Below are 22,979 nucleotides of genomic sequence, written 5' to 3' on the forward strand. Positions count from 1 at the left end.
GCATCTGCCTATTAGCATACAATGTGACAATGGAGCCCTCACCCCGCTCTCCCACATTCCAGGGTAGTGACTCTGATTCCCCTCACCCATACCTCTCTCAGAGGTGATTAACTCACCCCTCCCAACAGCATGTTAGGCAGGCATATACCTGAACCTTTGTAGGAACTGCGGGGCCGGTCATTTAGCCACAGCCTGCACAGTTATTAAGTGCAAGGTCTGCGGCAGAGAACATCAGACCAGGGCCTGCAAGCAGGAGAGGGCCTGCAACCTGTGCGGTGGGAGAGGGCATGTCTTCAGATGCCGTCTTCTTTTCAGACCACAGGCTCCTGACGACAGAGGTGCTTATTCCGAGCACATGGGAGTCGGGGCCTGGGGTCTGGAAGCTCAATACCTCTCTGTTCGATGACGCTCATGTAATTAAGACCTTTAGCAGACGCCTCGAGGAGTGGAGGACCCTGAGGGACCTTTTTGATTCTCCCATAGAGTGGTGGGAGATGGTGAAGAGCAGAACCAAGGGCTACTTCATTCAGCTAGGGAAACGGAAAGCTCACGAGAGGCGGGCAAGATATTTCCATCTGAACGCCCGTCTCCAGCGCCTTCGACCTGGCTGAGGAGGTAGCCCGGGTGAATCTGAGTCTCTCCACCCTCTATATGGAGGTAAAAAGAGAAGATCAAGGTTCTTTCCAGGGTCCGCATCATGGAGGATGACAAGAAATGCAGCCGCTTCTTCTTCAAGAAAGTGAAGGAGAGGCGGCCTGCAATGTCCTCCATGATCGACTCCTCGGGGCAGGAGGACGCCGGGACGCCCGGGTGACAGGTTTCCATCTCCTGGGTTCCAGCGGAGAGCAACTGAAAGCCCTGGCCTATATGGACAATGTGGCCATGGTCTGCATGGAAGTGCCGTCTGTGGCCAGGGTTGAGGAACTGCTGGACGGCTTCTGCAGCGCGACGGGGGCCGCTGTCAATAAGGACAAGAGCGAGGTCTACCTCTCCAAGGCATGGCCTGTTGGCCAGGGCCTGCCAACTGTGTTCCCTGTGAAGCCGTACATCAAGGTTCTGGGGATCACGATCGACGGGACCAACACGGGCACCCGGAGCTGGAAGGAAGTCTTATCCAAGGTCCAAAGAAAGATCCATGGCTGGAGCACAAGGACCTTGACGATGGCTGGTAAGGTGCTGGTCATAAAGGCCATCCTCTTCCCGATTCTTCTCTACATTTGTATGATCTTCCCCCCAGACAAGGACACTGCAAAACTAGTTACAAGAATTATATTTCGGTTCGTCTGGGGGAGCAAAATGGAGAGGCTGAAAAGAGTCAAATGGTGAAGGGTGCCCTGGATGGAGGTAGGGGGGTCCCGGATGTTGTGCAGCTTATTAAGGCGCAGGGGCTGGCATATGTGGCCAAGAACATCCAGGCTGCTGGCAAGAAAGTGAGTTTCATGAACTGCTTTTATTTTGCCAGCAGCCTGAGACCATTCGGCCTCTGCGCCATGGATAACGCCAGGCCACACTCGTGGGATCCACCACCGTTCTACAGGCCGCCCCGAGCCTTTGCACTTGAAGTAGGCCTCCACAAAGTCAAATAGAAGATTTCCTTCATGTACAGAAGGGGCCTGGCCCTTTTTGACACCTACCCCTACAAGGGTTGCCTGGGAAGGGAGGCAGAGGCTCATATCTTAAGGGATTGCCCCTCTGCTCGCAGGGTCTGGCTCCTGTTTTTCCCATTCCTCCGCAGGTTTGCCGTTCCTGTGCGGGCAACCGCCCAGCAGATCCTTTATGGACCAGCCAAGGGAATGACATCTTCAACCTTGAGGTGCTGGTGGTGTGTCATCTGCGCATGGAAACAGGCCCTGTGGAAGGGACAGAACATCTGTTTCTTCAACAAGCAGGAGCTGGACCCAGTTGTCATCAAGTGGAGGGGCATGGTTCTAGTTAGGGACTAATGTCAATCTGGAGGTCCATCAGAGGGGCAAGGAGGAAGCCTTCAAGAACTGGCATCTTCGAGATCTGGGGGAGCTTAGGATCCCGTGATGGGACCCCACCTCCAGGGATGATCATTTCCCCCTGCTGGAGCCCGAGTCTGCGATATTTTATTCTTTTATTGATTAATTATCATCTTTTAAAAATTAATTTTAAATGCTTTTTATGAAATGTGTTGATTTTAAATCCACTTGCTTTGTTTGGTTGTTTTGGTTTGTTTCTTTATCAAATGCATTAACTGTTATGATTTTAATTTTAAATGCATCAGATTGTTTTGGTTTTGTCTTTATTTTATTGTTTTAAGTGTTTTTTGATTTATCTGGTGCATTTTCTGTTAATTTCAATGCATTTGACTATTTTTGTTGGTTTGGCAGTTTGCCTTTTAAACACATCTTTTGTTGAATGATTTATTGCACATGTATTTTGAGTTCATGTATTCTTTGGTTTAATTTAAATCACTTTAAGATTTAAAAAAAGGTACTTAAAAAAGTTTAAAATGATTTTAGAATTGATTTAAAAAAATAATAATCACAAGTATTAAAATTTTGTATGTTTTCATTTTCGTAATGTAAAATACACTACCAATAATCAGTATTATACCTGAACCTCAACCTCAACCTTACATATATGGATATACTTGGACATTTGATTTCAGGGCACATAGGGCCCAAACTTCGCATAATTTCCACGCAAAATGTGTGCTGCCCAAAAATTATGCGACTTGGACAAAAAAGGAGAGAGATTCAAACATGGCGCAAATTTTTGTGCGACATTGGAATACAACATTTTTTTCCTGTGTTGTGCAAAAACTGTTTGGGCCTCGTAAACCCACCTGAGCCACTCCAAAGTGCACGGTTATCACCACTGTTTGAACACAGTATTGCGCAGTTATTGGATAAATGCACCATGCAAATATTGCACAAAAACTGGTATATTTAGTGTAATTAAGGCTTCACGCAATTCAAATTTGCATCTCATGTTTCCAATTACCGAGGCATTACAATATGTTAATAAGGCATAGTATTAAAGGAGCAGGATTCTGCAGGTGGATGAATGAAGGCAGTGCTGGAAAGAGGCGAGTGTCATATTTCACGTTGTTATTTGTATATACACTCACCTAAAGGATTATTAGGAACACCTGCTCAATTTCTCATTAATGCAATTATGGGCCGACTGATTCAAGCTGATAGAAGAGCAACTTTGACTGAAATAACCACTCGTTACAACCGAGGTATGCAGCAAAGCATTTGTGAAGCCACAACACGTACAACCTTGAGGCGGATGGGCTACAACAGCAGAAGACCCCACCGGGTACCACTCATCTCCACTACAAATAGGAAAAAGAGGCTACAATTTGCACAAGCTCACCAAAACTGGACAGTTGAAGACTGGAAAAATGTTGCCTGGTCTGATGAGTCTCGATTTCTGTTGAGACATCAGATGGTAGAGTCAGAATTTGGCGTAAACAGAATGAGAACATGGATCCATCATGCCTTGTTACCACTGTGCAGGCTGGTGGTGGTGGTGTAATGGTGTGGGGGATGTTTTCTTGGCACACTTTAGGCCCCTTAGTGCCAATTGGGCATCGTTTAAATGCCACGGCCTACCTGAACATTGTTTCTGACCATGTCCATCCCTTTATGACAACCATGTACCCATCCTCTGATGGCTACTTCCAGCAGGATAATGCACCATGTCACAAAGGTCGAATCATTTCAAATTGGTTTCTTGAACATGACAATGAGTTCACTGTACTAAACTGGCCCCCACAGTCACCAGATCTCAACCCAATAGAGCATCTTTGGGATGTGGTGGAACGGGAGCTTCGTGCCCTGGATGTGCATCCCACAAATCTCCATCAACTGCAAGATGCTATCCTATCAATATGGGCCAACATTTCTAAAGAATGCTTTCAGCACCTTGTTGAATCAATGCCACGTAGAATTAAGGCAGTTCTGAAGGCAAAAGGGGGTCAAACACAGTATTAGTATGGTGTTCCTAATAATCCTTTAGGTGAGTGTATATATATATATATATATATGTGTGTGTGTGTGTGTGTGTGTACAAATAACAACGTGTAACATGACACGTAGAAATTACATCTGGCATCAGTCCACACTGCAGTGCACTCTAATCTGGTCCCGAATGCATACCTCTTCGGTTGATATAGTAGTGCACACCTCTATGCCATTGTCCTGATAGGGCAAACAACAAGGCTCATACACGTAGTATTGCAATACAAACACGATATGGTGGACATAGTAGTAATAAATATTACCCAATACCCATAATTGTCTGTATGTATGCAGGTCATCACAGAATCAAACATAATCTTATTATGTGCATTAATGCTGCTGTGTGTCCATAACAGGCGTGTAGCACCTACTGCAGTGCTGTAGCCACCATATCCTTTTTGATTTCCATAAGTAACCTTGTTTTTATCTTTTGAAAATACAGTGCTTACAGTGCACAAATGGGGTAATTTGTTCATTTATTTTACTTAAGCGTTATTCAATTCAGTGCTTATTTGGTTGTCCTATTATTATGATTATTAAGTTGTTTTTTATTTATTTCCGTACTAATAAAATATTTATTTACTTTGTATTATTACAATTGTTAAATGAACTCATACAGAATTCGATTAATGATCCACTCTAACTGGATATCAATGAATTCATTTCCCTCTTATATTTCATAGGAGTTAACATTCCCTGAATCGTGCACTCTTAGAAGTAATGTGTTGAAATTCTGCATAAAAAAACGTTAATAGTACTTTGACACATTTTGTGTTGTTTTCTACACAATATATGCAGGGTACTGTCTTTCTTCTAACACAGCTTAAGTGTGTTCATTATTTAATTTCCAATACACCCTTTGCTCGAGTAACATTTTTTAAAAATTTTATTGTAATCCTTAGTTTGTGTTCTGTATGAGTTCATTTAACAATTGTAATAATACAAAGTAAATAAATATTTTATTAGTACGGAAAAGCGCTGGGGTCATGTGAAAGGAAAAACCCTCAGAATTTCGGCTTTAAAACTTGAAATTTAAACTTCTAATCTCGAAATTACCAGTTTAAAATGAACAATTCTAATATACATTTACATTTACATGGCCCCAAGGCACATCTATATATTAGATTTAACCTAATGTGTAGATTATGAGGATTTTTTTAAGGGTTCTAGTATTACGTGGGCCATTCGAATTTTTTTTGGACAGTATTATTATTATTATTATTATTATTATTATTATTATTATTATTATTATTATTAGTAGTAGTAGTAGTAGTAGTAGTAGTAGTAGTAGTAGTAGTAGCAGTATAGTGATAGTTGTATACCTACTGTTAAAATGGAATATTAGTACAATATGCCGGTAATGTATACAATTGTAGCAATTCTGAAGGCTCGCTAAGAGGTCAGTGTGGCGCAGGAGAATGGGGTTCGAGTCCCCGCCCAGCCGCGGCCCGGAGCGTCTCCCTAGTGCGTTACAATGTATTTTGGTTTGTATTGTGTATCAGCGGGATAATAAAGTAGTAGTGAGGTTTAAATAATCCTTAATTGTTTAATAAAAAATAGATCTGTGTAATTGGGTAACTATATACAATTCCCCCCAGACGTGTGCTCGCAGGACAACAGCAGGCTCTACCATGACCATCAAACCATAACATTGCGCTGTGCAGGAAACCGTTCATGCACTCTTCGCATAACATGGGAGCATTGAACGCTTGCTCCACTAGCCCAGCTGGGAGCAAGGCCACACCAGCTCTAAAATGTTGTACAAATGAACAACAATATATATTGCATGGCAGCAGGAACATTAATGCTGCCTGCGCACAGCACAGGAGCATCCAACTCAACTGAATAGTACAGAGTGGAAGCGCTCTATTGTGCTGACAATTCGATTTCGTACAACGAATTATATACACCATGGGGCGCAGGAGCCTGCTCATGCCCCACACGTGGGACATCAGAGTAATGGCCGCTTGCTCCACTAGCATAGCTAGAAACAAGGCCACACCAGCTTGACCACGTTGTGACAAAACGAACTATATACATCACAGGGCGCAGGAGCCGGCACATGCCAGACGCATGCACCACCGCAACACGGCCTCGTAAGGCAATGTGACAGACATGACAGACCCTGAGAACACATCGACAGCCTGTCAGTAAATCCAGGAGCAGCTTGCTTTTCCACCGACATGGTGCCCGTGCTAGTTCGTAGCTGGTGCCTAATCTGGAACTGTTCCGTGCTTTTCCACCGCCAAAAAAATGGTTCCCGGCCGGCACAGAGCCGCCTTTTCGGGCACCTGGTCTGGAACCAAGGAACCCATGATGTCAGGGGCTGGGGGTTGGTGTAAAGGCTGGAGGTCAACCCCCATTTTTAAAATGCCAGCAGAGACGCGAGCAGTGAGGAGAGTTTTGATTAAAAATGAGCGAAATCAGCAACAAACAGTGGTCTGTCAAGGAGAGAGACACATTGTAACAATATGGTCTCACCAGGTCCACTAACTAGTTAGGAGTTGTCAAATGGCAGCAATGAGAGACGACTGAGCGCACCTTCCGTGACAGGAAAGACGTGTTGCAGCAATATTATGATGATGGACAGTTAATGCAATGATATACACTCACCTAAAGGATTATTAGGAACACCATACTAATACTGTGTTTGACCCCCTTTCGCCTTCAGAACTGCCTTAATTCTACGTGGCATTGATTCAACAAGGTGCTGAAAGCATTCTTTAGAAATGTTGGCCCATATTGATAGGATAGCATCTTGCAGTTGATGGAGATTTGTGGGATGCTCATCCAGGGCACGAAGCTCCCGTTCCACCACATCCCAAAGATGCTCTATTGGGTTGAGATCTGGTGACTGTGGGGGCCATTTTAGTACAGTGAACTCATTGTCATGTTCAAGAAACCAATTTGAAATGATTCGACCTTTGTGACATGGTGCATTATCCTGCTGGAAGTAGCCATCAGAGGATGGGTACATGGTGGTCATAAAGGGATGGACATGGTCAGAAACAATGTTCAGGTAGGCCGTGGCATTTAAACGATGCCCAATTGGCACTAAGGGGCCTAAAGTGTGCCAAGAAAACATCCCCCACACCATTACACCACCACCACCAGCCTGCACAGTGGTAACAAGGCATGATGGATCCATGTTCTCATTCTGTTTACGCCAAAGTCTGACTCTACCATCTGAATGTCTCAACAGAAATCGAGACTCATCAGACCAGGCAACATTTTTCCAGTCTTCAACTGTCCAGTTTTGGTGAGCTTGTGCAAATTGTAGCCTCTTTTTCCTATTTGTAGTGGAGATGAGTGGTACCCGGTGGGGTCTTCTGCTGTTGTAGCCCATCCGCCTCAAGGTTGTACGTGTTGTGGCTTCACAAATGCTTTGCTGCATACCTCGGTTGTAACGAGTGGTTATTTCGGTCAAAGTTGCTCTTCTATCAGCTTCAATCAGTCGGCCCATTCTCCTCTGACCTCTAGCATCAACAAGGCATTTTCGCCCACAGGACTGCCGCATACTGGATGTTTTTCCCTTTTCACACCATTCTTTGTAAACCCTAGAAATGGTTGTGTGTGAAAATCCCAGTAACTGAGCAGATTGTGAAATACTCAGACCGGCCCGTCTGGCACCAACAACCATGCCACGCTCAAAATTGCTTAAATCACCTTTCTTTCCCATTCAGACATTCAGTTTGGAGTTCAGGAGATTGTCTTGACCAGGACCACACCCCTAAATGCATTGAAGCAACTGCCATGTGATTGGTTGGTTAGATAATTGCATTAATGAGAAATTGAACAGGTGTTCCTAATAATCCTTTAGGTGAGTGTAGATTGGACAGAAATTGTTTGTTAATGAGAGAGCTTATGTTCTCGAGTCCAGCGAAATGGCAAAAGAGGACGAACCTGCACTGACGTCACGTTTTATAGAACAGGAAGTGGAAGGGATCTGTTCTGAGTGATGTGCGCAGAGGCCAATGTCAGCTTTGATAGAGTGATGTTTCGATCAGGTTCCTACGGAAGTGTACAGAAACCCCTCCCCCTTGAGCAGTGCTTCCGACTTGAAAGATAACCATGTATACAATCAGACTATGCACTGGAATGTCACTGTCCAGGAGCTGTCCCCTGAAATAGTGCTGTGTGCGGCATTTACGTCGCAAACCTGTTTTTTTGCGCGGTGCACTGCTATGAATATAACAAAAATCAAGCATAATTTAATCCACTCCCCCTATTTTGCACCTTGCATACAATTAAAGGTTGAACGGTGCAGAATGGATTGCGCCGCGCAAAACAGAGTTTTGAATATGGGAAATAACGTGCATTCCTTACGAATATCTAGCCCATACACACCTCAGTGTTAACCATTTACACTCTTTTGTGGACGCGCGTGTATAGGGCCTTCCTAGACTGAGCTGCAAGCTTTCAAAATCACAATTTTCTCAGAGTGTATGGGGCTAACTTGCATATGCTTGTGCTTCTGTTTTTTCACTCGGTCAGCTGAATAACCCTTTTACAATATGAAAGGGCACACATTTTTCTTGCATTTGATATAAGAAATGCATATGGCACAAACTATCAAGGAGCTACACACAAATAAATAAGGAAAATAACAGGAAAAATAGGGTGGGGTGTAAAGGGCTAAAGAGGATACTCCATTTTGTACGCTTTAGTTAAAGGTCTATCGCAAAAGAACATTTAGTAATATGTATTGTCAGTTTTTTTTTTCTTTTTTTTTTTTACCTGTGTTGTGTTTTGCCACCAATCTGTCTCTCTGATCTGCATGTTTAACTGCAGTTTGGTTTCAGTTGGAGGGGGGACCCGTTTTACTGCTGCTGCTTGAAAACAGGTTATAAGCAAAACGTAGAGTGTTTCTCCACACAACAATATCCTGATCTTGGTAGTATTTGATATTTATTTATCCTTATACTTCGGAAGGGAATAATAGTTTATGTTAAATCAAGTAGTAATGATAAAGACTTTTCATGAAAAATGTCCGAGTCACGTTGTACAACGTTGTGACAACGTACATTTTAAACTTTAAACTAATGCCAAATGTATCATGCAAAACATCCTCCTTATATAGGATATAGGCTGAATAGACATCACGCAGTGAGTATGAGCAAAAGTTTTGCAGCACGATATTCATTCGCAGACATGCTGCTAATGCTTCTGCAAGCAACTTGCAGCGCAAACATTTTAATTTCATCCTGCCCTAAGAGCAAGAACATACAATATACCGCATCATTCTTAATAAGAGTAATACAGAACTAGTGCAAAATACATTGCATGATTCTCGTACAATAATTAAGGGACAGTTTAGGGGTAGTTAAGATAAGGGCAGAAATTCGGGTGGTCAGGGACTGGTAGGTCCTGGCAAGGTCTCTCCACCACCTGCTCTGTTTTCACTGGTTCTGTTACATATTTCTCTTAGTGTTCTCTGATTCATGTGCAGTACTGTTCATCTCTGTCACTTTGTTACATATCAAGCACAAATGTGTTATCTAGCATGCATACACAATATATACAGACAAATTAAAGGAAAAAAGATCATAAAGTGTCTCAGTAAGGTGTTGGGCACCATGAGCCACCAGAACAGCTTCAATGCTCTTGGCACAGATTCTACAAGTCTCTGGACTCTACTGGAGGGATGGAACAGTATTCTTCCAAAAGATATTCCCTCACTTGGTGTTTTGATGATGGTGGTGGAGAGCGCTGTCTAACACGTTGGTCCAAAATCTGGTGACTGTGAAGGCCATAGCATATGATTCACATCATTTTCATACTCATCAAACCATTCAATAACCCCTCGTGCACTGTGGATGAGGGCATTGTCATCCTGGAAGAGACCACTCCCATCAGGATAGAAATGTTTCACCATAGGATAAAGGTGACCCTTGCCTCTAAGTTGACCCAAACCATGGCAGGAAAATGCCCTCCCCAGCCCTCTCCGGACCCCCTCACTGTAGGGGTCAAGCAGTCAGGCCTGTACCATTCTCTTGGTGTTGCCACACATGCACTAGCCAGTTGAGCATCTTTGTGACTGAAGCTCCTGCCATTTGTGCCACAATAATGACCCCTTTCAAAGTCACTTTATTCTTTATTCTTGTCATCTTGATCCAAAATCGAGGTCAACTAGGCCTTCTCAGCATTTTTATACATGCCACAGAGCATGATAGGATGTTAATTGCTTTATTGTATCACCCATCAGTATGCATGTGTATATATATTTATAAATATACATTTATAAAATTTACTTTAACTATTCCTGTTCCTTTGCCTACCCCACCCTTTGGCACACACCAGGGACAGAACTCTATTATGTTTACACTTGTTAGCTTATTTGTACTAGAATAGGTATACTTATTGTATTTTTTGCTGATTGTATTTACTGCACTTTGTAATGCTTTGAAAATGTTTTATGGCAAAACTATAAGTCACCCTGGGTGAGGGCTGCACATGTAACTTAATTTTTTTATTTTTCAACCTTTTGAAAACATCCCTTGGAATTTACAAATTGATGTTGCTGCAATGTCTGATTGTTTTTTGTTTTAGGTTTTTGCAATATTGCCAAAATGTTATTTGATTAGCTGGGCATACTCAACAGTGCCGTTTCTATTTTTACCAGAGAAATGTCAATATTCAAACAGAGTTGTGAGTTCAAGTCATAAGTTTCTCACACAATCAAATGTTTTGGCCTTGTGTTTGGAAGGTGTCAATCTCCCCCATACATTCTACAAGTGAATAGCTAGCTAGCTATCTTATCTGAAAACACTTCCAGGTTCTCCATACTTACTTGGTAAAAAAGGTTTATACCTGTATTGACAGTAATTAGATTCTATAGGGAAACCCTGAGTGACAAATAAAACTATGCAATCCAATAACTCAGGACTCTCTCTCCTGACTAAAATATTTTCTTACACATGGACTTAACTTATTAGGTTTCCTGGAGCATGACAGCACTTTTACCAAAGGTCTTAAACAGAATATTAGGAATACATCTGTTTATGTCCACACTGCCTCATACTTTGAATTCCATCAGCTAATTTCTAAAACATTTTAAGCTTAGATGAAATATCAAAATGATAAAGTAAATAATTGTTCTTGATTTGGTTCCCCAGAGCTCAGCATCCTCTGCAAAAGCCTTCGATGGCTGAAACCAATACTGCAAGAGAGCTGCCAAGTCACAGATGAGCTTCTTTTACTTTGCTGCTGATTTTAATGCAACATAATTTTCTTCTTTGAAGGGCATCAAATATGTTTTCCTTGCAGAAGCTTCTCAGTTTCAGCTCCAAGTAGAAAGGTGAAATTAAAGACGAGTTAATACACTGTGTACAGTTGGTATGTTGGTATCTGAGGTCTGAGTGGATGCTTTTTAGGGGTTATGGTGTTGCATATTGTATTGTTTCTCTTTTCCTTTTTCTATCTATTTAGTAACTTTTCCAATTTCAAAGTAGAACTTTCATCACAATCATGGCTGCTGTAATAACTCCAAAGGAGAGCTCTTCAATGTTTCACGATTTGTCACCATTTCAACACTTACCAGTCGGCAGAAAATAAAACATCTAAAGAGCAAGACATCTGTCTTCCCCCAAAGCAGCCTGGGTAATAATTACTTTCAGTGCTAGTGTGACTGTATGGTTTCCTGTTCACCGGGACACTTTGAGATCCGACAGAATTTTAAGTAATGTAGTCAACTACTTGGGGAAAATATTTGCACCTTCTTTAGTGCCATTACTACTATGATAAAGTTGCAGTTTATCACCCATTAATTATTAATACATTATAATTATAAACTATGGATGTAATAGTGAAAATTATGCCTAGTCTACCTACTGCATGCATAATGGAGAAACTCTGCTCTGCATTTTCTTACGGGGAAAAAAAAGTATTTTAAAGTTCTATATGAAGTTACTGTTTTGTGTCTAAACCTGTTGAGTTAATGAGTATTTTGCCAAACAGTATTATATAAAGCATGCATACACACACACCCTCCCCACCCCCCACCCCCGTTGAATCAATTAAGATTAAAGAAAGACTGAAAATCCCACTCCAGTTGCTACTTGTGCATACATTCTTCTTGGCTTGACAGTAGTCACTTGGACACTAGCATCTATTTGCCAGCTCTTTTGCTTTCAATCGGATGACACAACAGGCCAATGGGATGCCAGTGGGTGAACTGACAAGAGTCCCAGCTGACAGGGCCTGAAAGCCCCTTCATTTGTGGGAAATTCAACTGAAAAAATGAAGGGAAATAAATGAACCCACCAGATTCTGGATGGCTGGCTTAATGGTTTTGGACTTCAACTGTAGATCAACGAAAATTAGGTTCTGTCACAATCCAGGGCCATGCTGAGTCACTCCTGTTGCTAGGGAACTCTTAAGGCCTGCTTTTCTTTTGAAGTTGAAAGAGTTTCTTTCACTCAATCTGTGGGTCTCTGAATACGACCCCCCACCCTCACCCCAAACACACACACACACACACACACGATCATAGCTTTTGTCCAACCATTGAAAATGGCCTCTGAATAGTGTTAGAAAAAGGGAAAGAAAGGAAAAGTTTGGCACTCAAGGCCACAAAATCGAGGCTGGCGACAAGCTTTGCATTCCCAGCACTTTTTATAGATTTTGTCAGTTTACGTGTCCAATCCAAAATGTTGGATCAAAGGCCCTGATTTTCTAAAGTTGATAAGGGACTTACTACAGAGTAAGCACAGTACAAATATACTGCAACACACTTAAAGCTTGTATAATCACACACAATAAGTGTGAAAAGACATCATATATTATGCCAATTGGTAAAACATGAAACAATGTAAGTAATTCTATTAAATCAGCTGATCTTTTCCTAACTTTCGAAAATCAGCCTTAAAATTGCTAACTTGGTCAAGCAGTTATGATCAAAACTTACAAAACTTCCCAGGTTTGTTAACATCATTGTATGTTGAACAATTGCTCTGAAAGCAATTTGAACATTGGGACCAAGACTTGAAGCAGCATGGTAAACATCTGTAGCTGTTGATCAGTTTGTAAGTAAGCACCGTAAAAGCATAATGACAGATCACCCCCTCCCTCTACCTTCTTCAATGCAATGGTCTCCAGTCCTGATGTTGGAGAGATTCAATTCTGCTTTCCATCAGTGGAAGAAGATCATGATGAAGACTACTGTCTACTGCCAATTTGCTTAAAGGTCCAGAAAACCTTTCACTCCTCCATCACCTATGCTGTGATTGGCTACAAGACCTGTTTACAGTTGGCCACAGCTGTGTACTTCTCAATCTCAAAACAATTAAGTAATCTTTTATTAATTCCTAAATGAGCACGTTACTGGGTGATTGAACAATTCACAAATTCACTTAACTGAGACAATTTAAACATTTTTTCTTAATCTATGGAAGGTAATAATCTAAACAGAATCCTCCAGCCTGCTTGACTGTGGATCTCGGGGACAAGGGTTGAGGGCCACTATGTTACAGGATAACCCAACTAAACTCAGCAAAAAAATAAACGTCCTCTCACTTTCAACTGCTTTTATTTTCAGCAAACTTAACACGTGTAAATATTTGTATGAACATAAAAAGATTCAACAACTAAGACATAAACTGAACAAGTTTCACAGACATGTGACTAACAGAAATTGAATAATGTGTCCCTGAACAAAGGGGGGGTCAAAATCAAAAGTAACAGACAGTATCTGATGTGGCCACCAGCTGCATTTAGTACTGCAGTGCATCTCCTCCTCATGGACTGCTCCAGATTTGCCAGTTCTTGCTGTGAGATATTACTCCACTCTTCCACCAAGGCACTTGCAAGTTCCCAGACATTTCTTGGGGGAATGGCCCTAGCCCTCTCCCTCCAATCCAACAGGTCCCAGACGTGCTCAATGGGATTAAGATCCAGACTCTTCGCTGGCCATGGCAGAACACTGACATTCCTGTCTTGCAGGAAATCACGTCCAGCGAAGGTGGGTTTGTGCCCATAGGCGACGTTGTTGCTGGTGATGTCTGTTAAGGACCTGCCTTACAACAGGCTTACAGGCCCTCAGTCCAGCCTCTCTCAGCCTATTGTGGACAGTCTGAGCACTGATGGAGGGATTGTGCGTTCCTGGTGTAACTCGGGCAGTTGTTGTTGCCATCCTGTACCTGTTCCACAGGTGTGATATTCGGATGTACTGATCCTGTGCAGGTGTTGTTACACATGGTTGGCCACTGCAAGGATGATCGGCTGTCCTTCCTGTCTCCCTGTAGCACTGTCTTAGGCGTCTCACAGTACGGACATTGCAATTTATTGCCCTGGCCACATCTGCAGTCCTCATGCCTCCTTGCAGCATGCCGAAGGCACGTTCACGCAGGTGAGCAGAGACCCTGGGCATCTTTCTTTTGGTGTTTTTCAGAGTCAGTAGAAAGGTCTCTTTAGTGTCCTAAGTTTGTATAACTGTGACCTTAATTGCCTACCGTCTGTAAGCTGTTAGTGTCTTAACAACCGTTCCACAGGTGCATATTAATTCATTGTTTATGGTTCATTGAACAAGCATGGAAAACATTGTTTAAACCCTTTACAATAAAGATCTGTAAAGTTAATTGGATTTTTACAAAATTATCTTTCAAATACAGTGTCCTGAAAAACGGACATTTCTTTTTTTGCTGAGTATATAAACTACACTATTCTGTGTGGCTTCCCTGCTTAACCTTGTGATATAAGTGCATAATATGCAAAACTGTTTTTTGCAGTTCACGCTCAGTTTCCCACCACTGTGTGAGATTCAGAGAAGATTGCTATACAAGTGCAGTGTTTGGCCCAGTTCTTAAAATGTATAATTCAGCACAACTCTGCCCTCTACTCTTAATGTAGCTGCTTGCAGGAAACCATCAGTGGAGTGGACAACGTAAGTTTTGAAGTTAGTGTTTTATTCCCTGTGCATCTTACTGAAACCTCTAGGGCTCCATGGCCCAAGAAGCCACTGCATAAGGAGTGTCAGACTGCGGTGACCTCATGAGCAGAGCTGCAGTGGCTTCAGCTTTTTGTTCCAACATCAATTACTCAATTAATTTAAATGTTTTCACAGTTTAAGAATTGTTTAAGAATTTCACATTTTATTTAAAATGTTAATTATAGCTGAATAGAATAGTCTTTGTGTATGGTAAACTGGGTACTTCTTGGCCAAGTTGCTACAGTTTGTCTCAGCAGTGAGAGAAAAGAGGAAGAAACTAAGTGACTTTTCATTCTCCTTAGTCATGTGACAGATGAACACCCACAGGCGAATGTTAACTGGGCAACAGGGCAGGTCAAACAAACAAACAAAACAAAAACACAATGGAAAACGTCAATTCATAGCAACTGCTTAAGTCAAGCACATTTCATTTTAAAGGACTCATCTGATGTGATTAAGTTGGCTCTTCATACTAATATCATATCCTTATTTGGATTATTTTTGTTATTGACTTGGGAGTTGTTTTGGCACCATATCACTTATTTTTGTGCTAATTACATCTAATTTGCTATTTTCATGTTTTGAAATGCTAAAAAGCATTATTTTTAAAAAAGGCATGCAATATGTTTTTTTTATATACTTAAAAAAAAAAACAAAACACAAATGTTTATTTGTTCTCACTTCCATACAGATTTTAAAAATCAGTTTGTATTACATTCATCTTCATGATGGCATTTGGTAATAGCACACCATAAACTACTGAAACCAAAACATTTGTGTTGCTCTTTTGGCTTGCAATTTAGTCATACTCTACTATAAGCATTATATTACTTCTCTTTATTGACGTAAAAACATCAATCATTGACGGAAGCTTCGGCCAAAAGTTAATCGCTGCACCCTGTTCCTGGAGAGCCTCAATCCAGCATGTTTTACAGGTCTCTTTAAATCACCAATCACTGGATACATTTAACACAGGGACATTTTTACTAATTAACACGCACATTTGGCTCAATTCAACTGTTAAAAGTCAAGAAACCACGATTAACATTAATACTATCAACAACAACCGTACCCCTTTCAGTTTCAGCTGATATGTTAACTTCAGTATAAGGATAGTCCGGAGACTCAAAAGCGCCCCCCCGGACCGCTATCCAAATAATTGACTCATTATACAGTGGAAACACCAGTGTGTGCGCATTGGGAAAGTGTGCAAATCTCAGCAAGACGCAGGAGTATGGAAGTGAGGTGGACATAATGGCTGTATTTGGCAAGTGTGGAATCTGTGTTCCCTTTCTCTTCATATTGAACTCCAACGTGGATGTGATCAGGGAGTTGGTTTTGCAGATCCAGTGAAGGATTTCTTAGTTTTTTCCTCTGCCCTTGTGCTTTTCGCTTTTTCGCTTTTCTTTTTTGGTTTGTATTCCTTCACTCGGAAGGGATGCCGAACTGTCGCTGGAAAGCTTTTCTTCTTCTGGGCGCTTTTTTGTTCACCCTCACCACTTTGCTCTATGCGCATTACTATGTGCTGGATTTCCTATTCCACGACGGCGACTTACAACAAAGGTACGGAAACGCCCGAGCCATTGCCTTTCTTTGGTTTTGTAAATAATTTGAATATCGCATCTCGGGATCTTGTTGTCAGTAAACATAGTCTACACACCCTACCACAATAGCCTATGACACAACACTAGATAATCAATTATAATGAAAAGGCTGCCTTAAGCGGTTTTGTTGACTTTTTTTTCTTTCTACAATATTATGACAATTCAATGTTGAGGTTGTTTGGTGTGGTTAACAACTATCCAAGAGAACGATTACAGTGAAACCCGGGATGTTTTAAAAGTCCAACATGCACAGCCGGAAAGAGAAAAGCATGTTACGTTGCGCTAAAGTAACAAACAGAACTTTGAGACATTTGGAGTTGCTGTCCGATCGGAGTTCAAATAATGCTACGTAGTTCACAGTAGGTCTCATTTATTATTTTCCGAATTTCATATTTTTATAGATGTATGGTGATTTTCCGCTATTGTACAATTCAAAGTACTGAAAAGGACAATGAATAAGCCTTCTGTGTTGGAGCAGATTCATCCTAACAAGACTGCACTTGTTGAACATTCCTCAGGGTCCACAACTCAACTCGCTCGCATTTATTGATGCTACGTCTTTTCAAAAGAACACTTCAATGGTTTATTTTTAAATTTCTTCCAAGTTAGCTATATGTGTCCATCCATTGCCTTCTGTTTTAGCAGTTATTTGTGTAATTCACACACTAAAACGAACTATTGAGCAAGGGTTGTTTCTTATGTCTAATCCTCTACTGCACGGCGTACTGCACATATTTTTGTCATTTACACCCTCCCCATATGTTTTTTTGTTTTGTTTTTGTGTATCCTTGCACTTGATGATAATTGAGTACGTGTTAGATTGATCCAATGAGATGCAAAAGTGGGTATAATGTTTGATTGTAGGAGGGGCATCCTTTCAGGGCCTAGACTGTTGTGAGCACAGGTGTGTGTGTGTGAAAGGAAAGATAAATGTCATGATAACTAGAAATTAAAATTATATGCATGTGTATGTACCTGTAAGGAAGCATATATGATAGTTATATATATATATAAATATTTCTAAAAATTTGCTTTTCTGTTGCCTCAGGGCAAAGTTGTGCTGTTTATGTTTCTGGGCAGCATGTTTCTCAATGGAAGATATGTGATTACAAATGGTGGTCCTGGTTCCAAAATACAATCCAGTGTTCACAGGCAATGGACATTAGGACATTTCATGGTCAAAAAGAGCATCATAGGACAGTTACTCTGATCGTAAGGACAGTGAGCTTGAATGCAGTGATAGCGAGGATTGGATCCCAAAATCAGGTTTGAGAGGTCGTGGGTCATTTCAACAGAAAATAGCCTGTGTATGTCCATTTCCATGCTGTGAAGTGGTAGGACAATCACTCGGTGTCCCTTTTGATCAATTATGGTGGAGCATATAACATATCACAGAATAAGAAAGGCTATCCAAGTCCCATGTCCTGCTGTTGTAAGAGAATACAGTTGGCATATGGGTGGAGTTGATCTACTCAACTCACTCATTGCATTCTACAGCACACAAATTAGATCCAAAAAATAGTACTGCCAGCATGTTCCACTTCCTGGACATGATAGTGTTGACAGCCTGGCTGTGCTACAGACACAGGATTGTGATGCCAGTGGAATGTTGAAAGAGGGAAAAAATGTGGTTGTACTCCTTCAAAACCTACATTGCACAGGGCCTCTGCAAATGTGGGAAAGATCTTGAAAGGAAGAGAGGTCATCCTAGTGGCAGAACTTCTAGTGAATATGAGGAGAAGAGGATGAGGCAGGGACCCATCACTCCAATCACAATACCAGATGTGTGCTTAGACAATACAACCCACTGGGCCGTCATGAGTGGGCGAAAAAAGGGAGGTGCATGATACTAGGATGCAAGGGCACTCCAAAAGTCATGAGTAGGAAATGTGTTGCCACCAGCAACTGCTTCTTGAAATTTCACACATAGTGAGGTATTTGACGATTTTGAGATTTCTCAATTGTAGTAACACGCCAAACAGAGTAAAGAATTAGCTATTGGGGTTTTAGTACCCCAATGGCGCAGTGTTGCCCTGAGGCAACAACATAATTTCTGGATGGGGTGGAATTAGTGAAACATTTTATGATTGATTTGTTAACAGAGAGCCCCAATCTTCCCCAAAAAATAAGATATTTTTACAATTAAAAATATAAATGTGTAATAGAGCGTTAAATTTTAGTCAGGACCATACTTTTGAAAAAAAAAAACAGCAAATGGTTAAACATTATATAATTATCATGTAAATATCAGCGTCTAATTTGATTAGCAAAGAAGCAGTTGGCCTCTCCGCCCATGTCTGGTAACCGAGATTAATTTATTATTGTGTTTATGGTGCTCAGCTTGTGCCAGTGGTCTATACATTGTCTGGAAATGCCACCACTCAGACTATGTGAAACAGGGTGGCCAGGGGGGTCCAGTATTTATTCTGGTGGCACAGCGTTTGGGCTGGGGGGCAGCCTGGGGGAGGGGCGTGATGATGAAGTGCTGGCTGAGCGAATCTACACTACATTAATGTACTTATAGTTTCTAAATATGTCCTGTAAGTTCTATTCACATCAGTTGCTTATAAGATGGGAAAAAGCACATTTGTTGATAGACCGTTTTAAAAGCAAACTTGGATTCCTCACACCAGGAAATTCAATAGTGTAAATGGGCGTTCAATGGCAGATGACAGTGAAAGTGATGTTACTGGTTCAGATGTTTCTTGTGAAAGTGTTGCTGTGGAGAACAATCAACCCCATAGTCCCTGACATCAGATACAGGAGAGGAAGAAGACATATAAACATTTTTGTTATTATTATTAATAGAGCGAAACTGTTACGTGACAAAGAAACTTGCATTTCCAGATATGAGCAGTTGATTGCAAAATTTGACATGGTAAATTGCCATGAGCTTTTTCCACAGAAATAATTATGAGTTTGAACATATACTTCCATATTTACACACAGAAATGTCTAGGACAAGCACTGATTACATTGTTGAGTTAGTTGAAAAGCACAACAGAATCACACACATTCGTAAGTGCACAGCAAACTAAGACCATTAACCTGCAAATCCCTTCACTTGTCCTCCAACATGGCGGCAACAGGTATTCGTGACATCATACGTGTTCGCGGTGGGGGGCTGTTGTAATTCTGGGATACTTTGAAACGGACTACTTAACTGAGATAAATTAACCTAATAATTACTTAGCTCTTACAACTATGGAGGTAATGTTAATATTATATTCTAACATTCTGCCATTCACTAATAGCCATTTAAGTAAAATAATCGATAACTAATTCTGGGATTGCCACATAAACGTCAAAATAGATGTGATTTATTCTAAAATTGTCTGGCATAGTTTTACAACCTTAGTTTTGAATCACAATTCTACTTTGATTTAATAGAAATAAAAAGTAAATAATATTGCATTTAAAGTGGTAAAAAAATCATGGATTTTCACAGAAAAATTATTGTACATAGTTAATGCAGCATATCATGTCATCTCACCTGATCCTCACAGAGAATTACTAATACAAATATATATAATATATATATTATTGTATTAGTAATTAGAGAAGCAAGCCTCTCTTGCTCATTCCCAGACACGAGTTGTGGTACCATCGCTGGCAGCTAGAACACTGTATCTGCAAAATGAATAACAAACACATAACTGACAGAACATACAGTACGTTATTTTTGAAATTATATCATGTGACATGAAACAATTGTAATAACATGACCATTGAATAACAGATGTGAGAGAAATGTGTAGGTTGCAAATTAGGTGTGACGTCACCTAATGATGTCACCACAGCGATAATTATCATGTACGATAAAGAGTGGTATAATTAGATTAATAATAATGGAAACAGTATTTTACTTGGCATGTATTTCATTATAATTAATAATATTTCCTTTATTCATATGCTGACACTAATACCTTAGTCATTAACTTTCTGTTTGTAAATACTATATTACATTGCCATAACGTGCAATTATTCTCCCAGTCAGAAACATTGCTCAGCGGTTTGGAGGCGGGATGTTGAACTGATCAGAATGACTTGTTTGTTGCAGACATTCAGCAACCGGATTCATTTTAACATAGGTGTAGAGATAATTAACACCTTTATTTATTTCAATTTATCAGCCAATTTTAAATCTTGTTCTGTCTCAATGTCCCGGGATTGCGGGTCACAGAAAGAGGTGCTACAGCTCAGGATTCTGTACAAAATAACTTCTCGTTTCTTCACTGAAAGTGTATGTTTTCATAATATACACCCATTTACCATGGTTTACCCCCGATGCATTTTTTTTTTTTTTTTTTTTGGTAACGGTTTTTCGTTCTCGCTAATGCAGCTAAACCGCCTGATTTGACGTCACACATAAATTAGCCGCAGCTTCGAGTGATGAATTGGACTTTGGGCTAGTTTTGTTTGTATGTCTGCAGCGATATTTTCATATGCAAAATGAGTGCAGGAAACGCCACTTGTGTTTACCTCCCACCGCATACAGAAACATAATTGCCCAGGTTACTGCCTCATCAGAGCACAGTTATAGACATTCATGGTGATATAATGAACCTTAATGGTATAATCATGGTCTTTTAATGTCTTCACTATTAATAAGCGTTACATTTTAAGTGCTGTATGTAACTGAGCCAGCTGGTGCTGTAGAAACACCCAATCAAGCGCAAACAATGTCTGTGTGCATTTGCGATAAGAGCACTGCATTTTGGCCAACACAAATGTGCTCTTGACTGTACAAACTTGTGTGTTGTGAATGTGTGCTATTTAAACAAGGGTAGGACTGGTTAACACGTGGGGTCAGTTGCAATGCACTGAAAGCAGTGTAATAACTGGAGATGATGCCGTGGTTAGTACCCATTGCAATGAACTTGGTAGTTGAAGTTCATCCCCAGCTGCGGACTACAAATGGTCTCCATTGCAACGAACCCCAAAATCATTGCTGCTGCCCTCTAGAGGAAACTAAGTACGGGACTAACCTACTCCAGCTACGGACTAATTATGGATGGTACTGTAAATGGAACAAAATGAGATCACAAAATCTATTGGCAACTTGGTCAACGTGGATAAAATTGAAACCGCACCAAAATAAATAACGTAATGCAATATTGTACGAATAATATGAAGTTATATATAATAGTGGTCTGTATGTAGCCTATGGCCAACTTATAGTACTAATATAGTAAGTATTAAGTATACCGTGTCCGGGCAGGGCTGTGGTTCGGCGCTGAGGGCTCCAGCTCTGGACAGCAGCTCTTGTACAGCGGAGCGGTGGGCTGCGGTGTGGGGGTGCCGGTGTGGCGAACCTCCACCTGTGCTCCCCCATCCAGTATTTTCTTTACAAATATTCAGACCAACGTCACATTTAAATGTTTAGCCTGGATAATACGGTTGGGTCTCGTTTCTGCGGGGAAAAGTGCAATTAAATGCAACGTAGCCATAGCTATGTATTTTTGTGCCATACATATTTTCTTACACGATTGTCTTGAGTTTAAATGTATATAAATTAACAAACAAAAAATATTCAGAAGAAAAAATATTATTGACTCTGCTACTAAACATAAATGTAGAATTATATTGTTCTATGGCATTCGCGTTTTAAAACAATTAGCATTGCCAATAAATAGTACGCATCACCAGCGTTCTGTAAAGACGCTGCAACCAATCGCTCCGATGTCCTAGTGGAGGCTATGGAGTTGCAAAGATGAGGAAATATGTTCTTGCTGTACTCCCCGGGGTTTTGGTATCAAACTGGCCATGGGGCACGTGAATAGAGGATGTCGGCCATTTGTAAGTGTATAGTAAGTGGTTCGGCAGCTATATAGTGAAGCTGTTTGGAATACTGGATTTAAGATGCTGGAGAAAGTGATTTCTATTGTCGGTACAGTGGTGTCTGTTCAGTTTCATATGATTTCCAATGAATGTGCACAATTGACTGTTGCAAGTTCTTGACAGGACTGGTTATAATTCAGGCCTGCTTACATATTGGAACAGAAAGGGTTTATCAAGCATTGCATACTTGATAGAAGAGATTTAAATAAAATAAATAAATAAATGCCAAGGAAGGTGTTTATTTTGTATTGACCATGGTTGTCATTCTGTTTGTGTTCAGCCACCAGTCCTTCCTGGGCCTGTAATTCAAACTATTTTATTATTTTATTACTGTAGTCTTGCCTCTCAGAATTTGGTCTAGGTTACTCCAGTATTAAACCCATAACCATATGGGTTATGTAGTTCTCTCATTTGACTGAAGAATGATGGATTGAGTTGATGCAAAATAGCTTGCGTGATGTCTTTTCTCACCGCCAAGGATCTCAAAGCACATATTCACCAGGGGCTCTGTTGATGACAGTAGTAGTGAATGGGGTTGTACCTTGTTTGCTTTTGCCATTCATTGCATCAGTATCCTGTAGCAAAAAACACTTCAATGTGATAGCATGGGTAGAA

The 22,979-nt window shown here is 40.8% G+C and overlaps 1 protein-coding gene across 2 annotated transcripts in view; it reads left to right on the forward strand.

The window, feature by feature from the left end:
* Positions 1–15,992: 15,992 nt before the first annotated feature.
* st6galnac2 (ST6 (alpha-N-acetyl-neuraminyl-2,3-beta-galactosyl-1,3)-N-acetylgalactosaminide alpha-2,6-sialyltransferase 2) overlaps positions 15,993–22,979 on the forward strand; it is a 32,591-nt gene continuing 25,604 nt past the window's right edge. The window contains exon 1 of one of the 2 annotated variants that reach the window (XM_066704818.1): positions 15,993–16,482. In XM_066704818.1, coding sequence (XP_066560915.1) covers positions 16,358–16,482 — 125 coding nt within the window. In that variant the 5' untranslated portion in view covers positions 15,993–16,357. Of the gene's footprint in view, positions 16,483–16,779; positions 16,883–22,979 lie in introns of those variants that run through there. The other variant, XM_066704821.1, reaches the window with a different exon arrangement.

This window comes from Amia ocellicauda, chromosome 5 (genome assembly GCF_036373705.1).
Source record: "Amia ocellicauda isolate fAmiCal2 chromosome 5, fAmiCal2.hap1, whole genome shotgun sequence".
Taxonomy (NCBI): domain Eukaryota; kingdom Metazoa; phylum Chordata; class Actinopteri; order Amiiformes; family Amiidae; genus Amia; species Amia ocellicauda.